Source organism: Alligator sinensis, unplaced genomic scaffold, assembly GCF_000455745.1.
Source record: "Alligator sinensis unplaced genomic scaffold, ASM45574v1 scaffold454_1, whole genome shotgun sequence".
NCBI classification, from domain to species: Eukaryota; Metazoa; Chordata; order Crocodylia; family Alligatoridae; genus Alligator; species Alligator sinensis.
In genome coordinates this window covers 1381902-1394507 of record NW_005842095.1, presented here as the reverse complement: position 1 = coordinate 1394507, position 12606 = coordinate 1381902, and the positions used below count along the sequence as shown (strand labels likewise).

The 12606-nt window shown below is 42.3% G+C and overlaps 1 protein-coding gene across 1 annotated transcript in view; it reads right to left on the bottom strand.

Annotated features, from left to right (window-relative positions):
* FSTL5 (follistatin like 5) overlaps window positions 1-12606 on the bottom strand; it is a 469924-nt gene that overhangs the window by 27821 nt on the left and 429497 nt on the right. The window contains exon 13 of the mRNA XM_014520176.2: window positions 10204-10328. Within this exon, the coding sequence (XP_014375662.1) occupies window positions 10204-10328 (125 nt within the window). The remainder of the gene's footprint in view (window positions 1-10203; window positions 10329-12606) is intronic.

Genomic DNA, 12606 nt, shown 5'->3' with positions numbered 1-12606 from the left:
GCTCCCTTCCCAATGATGCCACTCCAAAGTTCTGGTCATGACCAAATCTGGTGTTGAAGTCACTGAGAAGAATGATCTTTTCCTCCTTGTGAATATTAGTCAGAATGTGGTCAAGGTTGGAGTAGAACTGTTGCTTGACATCGTCGTCAGCATCAAGTCTTGGGGCATACGTGCTAATGACAGTGATTTACTGGTTGTTGCTAAGCTTAAGACAAAGGAACATTAGATGTTTGTTGATGCCCACGGGGGGATGTATAAATTGACTGATGAGCTGATTCTTGATGGTGAAGCTGATGCTGAGAACACATCTGTCCTTGACCAGTTCCCCTTCCCAAAGACAATGTGGCTTCTACCCTCTTCCCTGAGCTGATCCTCATCTGCTTGTCTTGTCTCACTCAGAGATGCAATGTCAATGATATATCTCACTAGTTCCCTGAAGATGATGGCAGTTCTTCTTTCTGGTCTTTCATTGCCTTGGTTATCCATCAAGGTGTGAATGTTCCATGTTGCCAAAATCATTGTCGCCTTATAATGTTTTTCACTACAGAGAGAATGATTCCACTGGATGCGGTTATCTAGCCAGAAGCAGATATAAAACAGCCTAGATTTAGGGCACCTTTTCTAGCCCCTTCCTTATGTGGGCTGAGCACAGGGGATTCTGAATAGGACGTCTCAGTCACAGTAGTAGCTGCCAAATTGCACCTGTCTCAACCCAGGTGCAAGATGACCATTAGGCTACTACTGCCCGCATGCATGGCATTTGGAAGTTGGCACAGGAGAGTATGTTGTTTCCTGTGGTAGAAGCCTGTGTGCAACTTTGTATAACATAAGGATGCTGATACATGGGAACAGCAACCACACAATCTTAACAAGGTGGACATCTGAGCCCAGTGACAAGGGAGAACCCTAGATGACAGGAGACCTCCATCTTGCTGCAACCTTCTTCCATCCTTACAGCTGTTGAGATCCTGACATCATCTTCCACCTGATCTGTCACTGAGGACTTGTGGTTGGACAGTGGTTTTTCTGGAACCTCCACATAGGCCTGTTTACCATGGGTGACCCTGCCAGGAATGTAAGACTCCGGGGCAACACAGCTCTGAGGATCACTGGGACACATAAGCCTCCCCACCACTACAAGGCTTTGGTCCATGGAGGGGAAAGCTTATATAGTTGAATGATTGAAATATGGTTCCCAATGGGTAAGTCTTGCATAATTCATTCCTGACAATGCTTGCAAGTCGTAATGTATGGCAAATATAGTAAATGGGTATATATGACACTTCATTTTATGTGACATGTTTGAAGCCATGCATTTCTCTCTTTTAAATGCAAGATTAAAACAGAAACATACCAAAGTATATCAAATATGTAGTTCCATCAAACCTTGTCTCATTCAAACTAAAATAAAACCTTACCTATATTCATATTCAATATATTATTACCATTGACCATTTAAGTTTTTCCTAAATACGAAAATGAGCAGGAGCCAATAGCTCAGCATAGCTATCTCTCACCCTCATCTGAATGTTTGCACACTATATCTATTTATTTTACACGCACATAAACAACTACACATATAAACATACAGACCTTTATACATATACAACTTTATTCTATGTCCTGAGATAAATTAATTAGAACACATGGTAGATGATATTTATCAAACCAACTTATACAACATTTTAGATTTACAGTCTAATTTAGTTTGCTTAAGAAATATCTCTTTCTAACCAGACTTACAGGGCACTTGTACATGTGATGCCATTACCATGTAGACATGATAAAAATGTCACTGTGTGTGGCTGAATGGCATCACACTGTACACGTGCAGGAGTTTTGGGGGTTTAAAATGAGTTTACATTGTGATGTAGTTTAGTTTGCAGCAATGTGTTGCAGATCTTAGTAAGCCTGCCCTCTAGCTGTGGGAGAGGCAGGCAGGCTCTGCAGAAAAACAGGATTGGGTCCCTCACTTCTTCTGCCTTCAGCAGGTACCTGCTGGTACCTTCAGGTACTTACTGACCTTACTTACCTTTAGGTACCTGCTGAAGGCAAAAGTGGCAAGGGGTCAAATCCTTTCTTTTTTTCTCCAGCAGAACCTGCCTGCCTCTTTTGTGGCTGCGGGGGGAGCTGCCAGTGGGCTGAGAGGCCCCTGAGCTGCAGGGGTCCCCAATCCTTCCCTCCATGGTGGCAGCATCCTCAGGGACCTCCTGGGCAGGCTGGTAGCGGGCCAGGTGCTGCCCCAGCTTGGGATCAGGGAAGAGTTGGATGGGGCCAGGTGCTGTCTCCAAGCTGGGGCAGCACCCAGTCCACCAGCAGCCTAACCAGGTGGCCCCAGGGGGTTCCACCACCATGGAGGGAAGGACAGTGTCTCCCAACAGCTCAGAGGCTGCTTAGCCTACTGGCAGCTTGCCCCCCCAGCCATGGGCAGGCTCCGCTGGAAAAAAAAAAAGAATCGGGCCCCTTACCACAACAGTGACAGAAACCCCTATGTTGAAATGGCTGGTTTCAATTAAAAACCCACCGTTTCAATTTAGGGGGCATAGAATGCAACCCTAAGGACTAAACCCCCTTCACGTGTACAAGCATTCACAGTCATGTAATATCAGTTTTGTCGTGGACATCAATTTGGTAAGCCATGCACATTCTGTAATCTGCTCCATCACTCAAAGAATTTAGTGTTCAGCTGACAAATGTGCATAACTACTGAAGGCTTTCATTATGATTGAAGAGTCTGTTCCTACATGGTCAGGAGGGACTGATTCTAACAAAGAGCAAAGAGGAGTTTCTCAACAGTTAACTATCTAAACTAAATCAGCTACCAAGGTTATTTCCCTTGTAGCTGTCTATTGCTACTCAGGCTCATAAAATGTTCTCCTGGCTGCTTAATACACTACAGGATAATAAGCTGGAAGTTTGATGTTTGTTGCCTAACATCCTTAACACACTCCTGCTGTTATTGAGTATTTTCATTGCTGACTGATGACAGGCTAGATTTAATAGACAGTCTTTCCATACCTCTACTAATTTGATGGATTTCTCTGGTGCAGTTAATTTAAAGCCTTCCCTGAAACATTGCTCCCATAGTTCATTTTTATTTAAACAAAACCTCAATGTACTTGAAGGCAAGGGGCATACAACAGATTCCTTAATGAAGGGACACCTTTAAGTGGATAGCTCTAGAAAAATAAGTAAAATAAAGTATAAAAAGAGGCAGTTTGTTTGCATAATTGTTTGTATATTAGAAATATTTAGACAAGTATGCAGTTAGAGGTTGGTACATTTTTAGTAATAATAAGCTAATGTTCTTTTCAGTGTCAAATATGTTTTCTTAGTTGCTAAAAATGGTACATATTTGACCAGAGTTAACATTTGTCACGATGGAATTAATAGTGGAAGAATTTGATTATGAACTTGCATGATTGATAATCACAATTTTTATCTGAAAAAATAAGGAAGGAAGAATGCAAATAATGACCTACTTGGTTGCTTAATGGAAAAAAAACACACTTCCTATTTGTTGACTTGAAACTTAGTATTGCTTATATCATTCTTCTAGAAATTTGAAAATAAATATTTTCTTCCTTATTGGATTTCTTTTTTCCCTAAGTTTGTTGATGCTTTTCTATTTGGATACCCGTATGAATGCTTCCAATGGAGCACATACCAATTAAACTCTGGTGAATTAATTTCATTAGTTATGTACAAAAATCAATGGTGTCTGCGTGGGAAAAAAAATATTGCAGGCCCTTTCTAAGCAGTAACCATTTTATTTTGGTCTGCTTCCTGGCATGAGAATAAATTAAACAAGTAAAATAACATAACATTTATAAAGCCTAAAATACAGTCCTTACTTTTTTTATTTTATGCTGTGTTCTTCCTATTTAATTCTTTCATTGTTTATCTCAGTTTTAAATTTATTCTTCGGTGCATTTTCTTTAATTTGGTATTTTAGTCCACTTTCTGCCTTAACTTATAAAACCCCCACTTTGATTGGGTCATTGTGCCCTTTCCCTTAACAATTTTCCTTTCCTTTTTTTTAATCTCTACACTTATTTGGATCTTTTTTCCTTATTTTCTATTTCAAGATGAATACACCTAACTGTCAACTGTTGTCCTTATTTTCTATACATCTGACTGTAAAAACAGTTCATGAAGAATGCTATCAAATTTGTGCTATTGTATTAGGAGTTATAATTATACTAATTTTTTACACAAAGGCAATATCTCTTTAAATACACATCTGCCTAAATAGCACAGAACTGTTTTTAATAAAAACAAATTTGTACCAAGTTCATTATTTCTAATATCTACTAAATACTTAATCTATCAGCATTTATTGTAATGCTGACTGATGACAGTTACCATATTTTCTCACATGCAACACAACGTTTTTTCCAAAACACAGCTGCTAAAAATCACAGTGGCCATTTTACATGAGATAAACAGTAGAAGCAGGTTCTATCTCAGTGGCTCTCACTTTCTTATATTCAAAGCACCCTGGATAGACTTGAGGCACCCCATGGAAAAGCTAGCTCTTCGTTTTCACTGTTTTTTGGCTATGGAAAGATAATAAAGTAATTCTTCTGTTGCAAGGAACTCAAAGACCACAACTATGGATTTCTATTTTAAATGTCTAGGTTTAGCTTGTGAGCATGCACTAAACAGTGCTAACACTGTATAGCACTCTACTGAACCCCTAAAAAGATTCTCAAGGCACTTGAGGGTGCCCTGGCACCCTGGTTGAGAATCAGTGGTCTACAGGCTACTTCATTCTGCCTTTCAAAAACAAGGTACATATTTAATTCTGGGGTGTGTTTTATGGGAGAAAATATGCTATTTTGGCTATATTGTTCACTGGTAGTTGCATCTTGGGCTACCAAAATCTCACATAATGGTTTTTGCTTTTACATTGCTAAAAGCAAACATATTTAGCAAAACAGTGTCCAACAAGAATCACTGAAATATTGCTCAGGAAACCAATTAAATTAATCAGCCCAACACGCCACTGCAGATCACTGCCAGGACTCTCCTCTCAGAGTTGCCCTGGATTATGGATTAAGATTTTATGGGCAGCTGTCCAGGTTAAAACCACTGCCTGTGCTTGTCAAAAATGACAAAATTCAAAAGAATGAGTCCCCCAAGGGAACTGCTACAGAAACAAACAATCACACCCCATTTATGATAGAGTACTTATTTACTTGATTGCCATTTTAAAGGTAATAGCCAGCATTCTTGCAGTGCACAGCTATTTCAAATTTAACACCTCTGGTTTAATGATTTTCTAAGCATGAAGATAAGGACTGTTTGCACACTATTTCAGGGCTATGGTGCATACTCATCTATTTAATTAAAAGAAATATATGCATAGTAATTGTAGTCAGAATCACAATTTATTATTCAAATACACTAATTTACATTTCCCTATATGTTTTCATTTACATACGACTGCCTGACAATTTACTTGTTAGCTAGGAATTATGCCAAAAATTAAGCATTTTACCTTTCAATGCAAGAGCATCCTCAGGAGAATGGCAAGGTTGCTTTCTGTTTTTAAAGAACTGGATTTATCAATGGTATCACGGCGTTTTTAGTTTTGTAAATGTTAACACAACTCATTCATAATTCAGATGTTGGCAAATACTCCTGATGAGAACTGCTGATTTTCATATATATAAAAAGAAAACTATTGCTAAATTTGTAAATATAATTTAAGGGGGAGAAAACTGTGATTTGAGATTTTAAGAGCAGTTCTCTTTAGAGTGAAAAAGGATGGCTTCTAAATAAAAAAGATAACCCTAATTAACACAGTTCTGTGGAAATTTCAAAAATCTTTGAGAATCAGAGTACTAAACAGGTGAATTATTTGCATCTTGTGCAATAGTAAAAGCAAAGAAGCATTCCTTGGGCGTACAGAATTCCCCCATAGAATTTACAGAAATGGTAGGAATCCCTGAATATGGACTGAACTTCTTATCTGCAATAAACTGCAGCAGCAGTGACTGCTGTTAGAAATTACGAAAGAATTAGCCTTTTCAACACACCTGCAAATACAGTATGAAGAAGGACAAATGGTTTAGCCTTAAAACTGACTAATATTTGTACATATACTATTGCTTACAGCATTTGATAATGATTCAGCTCTTTCCTCTAGGCATGGGTAGAAAGGAATGACTGGCAATATATTAGAAACAGGACAGAGAGATTATTTCTTGTATTCAAATATTGCTCTCCTTTCCTCAAAAATCTCTCTTTCTTCTCTCTCTGTGACCTATTTCTTTCTAAATCCAGTTGGCACTTTCTCTCATAACTGGTATACTTCTGTTACAGGGAAAGCTTGTATATTTGCTGAAACAAATAGGCAGTGTTCATGGAATTTATATGGTCTAGTGATTTGTTGGTGGGTTATTACATATTACATTCATTCAGAGAAAAATCCAAGGCCCATGAAATTAACTACCTCTACTGATTCAGATTGTAAGAAGTTCATATTGAAACATCTTAAACTAGAAATAGATGTCACCAAATGAAGTGGCAATGTGTCACAGCACAACTTATCTGCTTCACTAGGCAAAACATATAACACCCCTTGTCTTGCCTTTGGTGGTATTGGTCAAGAGTCAATATGATCTTCCCTCTTTCCAAAGTGAGCTAAACTGAGTCCTTGGTGATAAGCAGAGATGGTCTGAGTGGGGAAAGAGGGACTTTTCCGCACCCAGCCAGACCCAGAGCATGCGTCTAACCAACCGGGGGAAATGGGGATTTTCCCCCACCCATGCCCCAGGTCTGGTTGCACAGGGACAAGCCCTTACCACTCAACCAGACCTGCTTTTCCAGGATCATGTAGGAGTGGATCTGGCTGAGAGGGGTTTCCCGATTTCCTTACTCATTGCTTCAGGTGCCTCTCTGCAAGTGGAGAAAGCACACAGGTGCTCTGGGGGCTTGAATTAGTTTTACATAAAAGTGCCAAAAAGCCCTGCTGAAGTGCCACATCGATACAGATGCTACAGGTTAAACTAAGGCGCTGCTTGTTCTGGTAAAGCGTTGGGGGGGAGGGGTTAACTTCTGAAAGCAGTCTATATATTTAAAATGATTTTGTCATGAAGAGGCAGCAAGAAACTCACTATACAGATTAATTTATGAGAGTTCAAACACATGAATTTGTGAGTGTTTATGAAGAAAACCAATCATACGTCATGGCAAGGGACAGAAGTTACAGATAAACTGGTTTAAGTGATGATCAGAAACTGGTTTAAAACTGGTGAGACCCCAGCTGGAGTATTGTGTCCAGTTCTGGTCACCACACTTCAAAAAAAGATGTGGAGAAACTTGAAAGGGTCTAGAGAAGGGCCACAAGAATGATTAAGGGCCTGGAGGACAAACCTTATGAGGAAAAACTAAGGGATCTGGGACTGTTAGCCTGGGGAAAAGAAGACTGAGGGGGGACTTGGTGGCCATCTGTAAGTATGTAAGGGGTGAATATTGGGAGCTGGGAGAAAAACTGTTCACTATGGCACCCCAAGGGAGGACAAGGAGCAATGGCATAAACTGCTGGAGGATGGTTTCAGATTGGATGTAAGGAAGAACTTCTTTAGAGTAACGGTGACCAGAATCTGGAATAGACTTCCACAGGAGTGGTGCAGTCCCCAACCTTGGAAGTCTTCAAGAGGAGACTGGACAAACCCTTGCTAGGATCATTTGAACTCAGCAGTATTCCTGCCCAGAGCAGCAGGGTAGAACTCAATGATCTTTTGAGGTTCCTTCCAGCCCTTAATTTCTATGATTTTATGTAAAGAAACAGAGGTTCAGTGCACTTAAACCACTTTCAAAATCTCCAAAACTGGTTTAAGATTAATCTGGTTTGGTTGGATGTAGTATCAGATTGAACTGATTTAGGCCAAACCAGTTTACAGAACTTCTGTCCCAGACCCCTTCCCGGTCCAAGTTAATTCACAGATCCTGAGGATGCTTTGCAGCCCTGGGCTTTGCTGTCTGCTCCAAGGGGGGCCATAGCCAGACACTGGCCAGGCTGGCAGGCTGAGACAGAGGAGGGAAAAGGGGGCTTAACCCGCTCCACCTGCATGGGACCCCAGCTGGATTCTGTCTAGCAGAGACAAAGCAACCCCTGCCTGCCTCTTCCCCTGCTTTCTGCTCAAGCTGAGGCGTGGAGGGCATGGCATGGCCAGATGACAGCCAGGCCAGCACACTGAAGCACATGGTGGGGAGGAGGATTTAAACTCTGCACCCTCCCCTGTACCTCAGAGTGCTGACCTGACCCCCTCTTCCCTCCCCTCTGCCTTAGCATGATGTCCTGGCTGGCATTTGGCCATGCTGCCCACTCCTCCACTCAAGCAGAGAGCAGAGGAAAAGTCGGGCAGGAGCTGCTTCGCTCCTGCCAGGCAGACACTAGCCAGGGTCCTGTGTTGGTGGGGGTGGTGTTTAAACCCCTCCCTGGTTCCAGACCCCAGCCAGGGTTTGTCTAGTGGGTGGGGGGGAACCCCTACCATGCTTTTGCCCCCCCCCCCACTTGAGGGGGTGAGAGGGCAGCCCTTGCTGGGGTTTTCTCCCTCACTTGAACAGAAATCTGCGGGGGGGGGGGCATGCCCTGGCCTGGGGCTGGCTTGCTGAGGCAGGGAAGGACAGGGTTTAAACCCTGCTCCCTTCCCACCTGAGCGTGGGAACCCTGAGGTGGGATGTGGCTATGCCCCCCGCTCCACTAGAGTGAATACCTGGAGGGGGGCAAAAGCCTGGTGGGTGCTGCCCTCCCCCAGGTAAACTCGAGCTGGGGTTTGGGGTCAGGGAGGGTGTTTGAACCTTCTCCCTCCCCACCTCAGCCTGTGATCCCCTGGCTGGGGTGTGACCACACCCCTCGCTCTCCACCCAAGGTTGGGGGAGGCGGGGGCAAAACCCTGGCATGGACTGTGCCTCCCCTTAAGCAGGGAGCAGAGGACAGAAGCCTGGCAGGGGCTGTCCCCCTACCAGATTGGGGCTGGGGTCCTGAGCATGCCTAGGTTTAAAACCCCCTCTCTCACCTCAGAGTGCCAATTCCATGCTGGGATCCAGCCAGGTACCCTGATCTCTGCTCGAGCTGAGGGGCAAAAGCCTGGCAGGGGCTGCCCCCTGTCAGACCTCAGATGGTGTCCCATGCAGGAGTGGGAGGGTTTATGCCCCCTCCGTCCCTGCCTCAGTGTGTGAGCCCTAGGCGGAGGCTGGACCACACCCCCTGCTCCTTGCAAGGTGGGCAAAAGCTGGGCCTGGGACTGTGACCCCCACAGCAGGAAGACCAGGGAAACCCCCCACCCCCATCTCAGCCTGCTGGTCTGAGCTGGGAATAGGGAGCAGGGGATATGCCTGGCAGGGATGCCCCCCTGCAACAGACCCAGGCTGGGGTCCCATACGAGCCAGGGAGGAAGTTTAAAGCCTCCTTGGCCACAGCATGCTGACCCCAGGCTGGGGCCTGGCCACACCCCCTCCACTTGAGCAGGGAGGGGTAGACAGCCTTCGAGGCTTCCTCTTCTCCCTTCCTTTGTCAGTGGCTGCGAGGTGTGCTCCAGAGCCTCCTAGGTTCTGGCCTGAGCCACTGCAGGCATGTGGCTGCATTTTTGGAATCAGACATGGATATCTGTTCACTTGCTGCTTGGTTCAATCTACACAGTTTAGACTAACCTGCAAAGACTGAATTGATTCAGCTTCTGGCTTTTTGACTGTCTGTACCTAGCTCATGTATTCAACAATACCAAAAAAGATGATCACCAGCTACCATCGAAGACCAAATTCCATATGATTAATACCATTTTGGGATATATGAACAATGCATGCATGTTACTAAACCAAAATCCAGGTTTCCCACATATAGGGGAGCATCCAAACTTCACAAACTTCAACACTTAAAAATGCATGCAATCTCACGCTTATTTCGGATGTGGAATATCTTGTTCAGGTATTGACATCAATGGAGGTTTCCAGCACATACCAAGATTAGGCAGAAAACTGTAGTCCATGACCAGAGTACAAAAAAAAATAGTTTTTAACACAAAGCTCTAATTGAAACTGCCCCACAGAGTAAAATTTTATAACATGGACCTAGTTGTTAGCTTACTGTTGGTTTATTTTTGTTTTCCCATACAATATATATTTTAGGTAGGATATCACAGTTCAGTTGCAAGTTAATTACAAAAATATTATGGCTCAGCTGAAACTTACCTTATATGGGTAATGATGAGGGTTGTACTAGGAATGAAAAAGTCATCCACTCTATCAAACTGCCTTCCCACTGGCTGCGTATGGATTGTGTGGTGAGAAACACTCCCACTGGCCTGTGTTATTACCTATATGATGTAGAACAACATTACATGTTTTAGTTAGTCATTCTTCATTGAAAATTAGACCAAATAAATAACATATGATCAACATAATAAGCTGTTTTACAAACACCCAATTTGTCTAGTCCCACCCACAGGAATGCTAGTGCATTTAAGGTGCACAACCAAATTTAATAAAATGGAATAGTGGGCAATGAAAAGTTGACTTTTCACTGTACGCTTGTTTATATTATTCCTTAGGCCCTTATGCATCTAACTGACAGTCTTCTAGCATTCTTCCTGGTTATTTTAGGTCTACACTTTGCACTTTGGATGATCTATAACATATGCAAGTTCTAGAAAAAAAAGTTTGTAATGGGGAGGAAGTAGAAGGGACTATTTGTATTTTAATCCCGATTTCTGAGTGGTTAGAACATCTACCCAGGAAGACAGAAACCTGGGACCAAGGCCTTCTTATCCCAGCAATAGTTTGTACCTGTATCTCTGACTTCCCAGCACTGTGATCTAATTGGGTCCCCGGTCCCCAGTTTGGGGAAGGTACAAGGAAAGCTACAGCATGACTTCTCCCAATCATGGGAAGAGTCAAACTTTAAAAAAATACCCCCCAACAATCCCCATAATGGAGTTCCCAGTCTGTGGAAGGCACAGGGAGAGCTGATGCTTGATTCCTGTCATTGAGATAAGTCAAGCAGAAATGTAAGCCATTCACTCTGGCATGAAAAACTTGTGCAGGGGAGAACTTCCAGGTTTCAAAGTAGATCTCTCTTGGGTCTGGGGCTTGTTTCTTCTGTGAGTGTATATAAAGCACTTACGCAGTTAAACTAATGCCACTTATATGCTCGAAGAGAAATTGAATTCCATCCTACCTGTTTAGACTATGAAGACTATAACAATGGAGTAAAATTGACTGGTATTGCCAATCCCAGAGAATCACTGTAGGTCTGATCCCAAGTCTTCGATAATTACTTTTTTTTTTCTTTTTTTAAACTTTAGTAGGGGTTTGGACCTCTCTAGGCTGAGTCCTTAATTATGCATCTAAATTAAATGTCCTAATTTGGACAAAAATCCATCCAGTAGTTCCCATTGAAACTACGTCATTCATTTGGTACCTAAGCAAGTGAGTTTTTCTTTAGGCTCACACTTAAAAAATCTTGGTCTTAACATTCACATAGAAAAAGAAGGATAGATGGGAGAAGATTCTATGCAGCACAGAAAAAAGGCAAAATAAAAATGATATCCTGAAATTGTGATACAAAACTATCAGGTAAAGAAGGAAATTGTCCCAGGGCCCTGATGTGAGGTGAAATGTAGCACAAAGGAAAAGAAGGAAAGAAATGAAAATGTACTTTTGAAATATTTTTAAATGTTCCGCACTGACTGTACATCTGTTTGTCCATGCTTGAAGGCACTACAAAAGTGAAGGTTTTTATGGTTTTATTTCCAGAAAAGTGCAAGTGTTAGGAATTTTTTAGCTTGCTTAACTCTGCATAAAACCAGTACAGTTTGAGTGAAATGCAATCTAATTATCCAGCATGTTTAAAATCCACTGAATGTTCCAGTCAAACACAAAGCCACAATCAGTAGCAACATAGTACAAAAAATAGGTAATTAGAAAACATGATGTTCTTTTCTCCTGTATCCGATCCCCATTATCAGTGCCACAGCGTCACTTTGTTTGAAATAAAACTGATGAAAATAATCAACTTTACTGAAGAAGTTCACAGGTTATCTAAATAATTTTAAGGTAGTTCACTTCACTATTGCTGTCAAAATTATTAAGATTATGTTTTAAGGACATAATGCTGCAATTAAGCAGAGTATCAATTTGTTATATTACTATCATTTAATCATTTTGGAACTACCATATTTCACTGTGCACGGGTCAAAACGGTGTATAAGTTAACCACATTTTTCTGATCCAAAAAGTTAGTGTCACAACCCAGTGATTTTTTGGTGCCTCGGCACTATGGAATTTCCTGGCCACATGAGAGCTCCTTTGCACAGCAGAGTGTTCTGCTGCAATTGAGCCTGCCAATTTGCAGTTTCCTTTGCAGGATGCATTTCTTCTTTGCAGCACAGAGATGCACGGTGCAAAGAGTTCCCGCTATTCGGATGCAAATTTGTGCCCTGCTATTGGCCAGTGCTAAATTATTCACACGTGGCGGCTAGTAATTGGCTCGCTGGCCCTTTGAAATTCCGCGCGACTTCCGCCCAAGTCGAAGAGCTTTGAGCACGCTGCAGAGTGCCTCTGAAGTTATCTGACTTGCGGCTGGCGGTCGGAAGG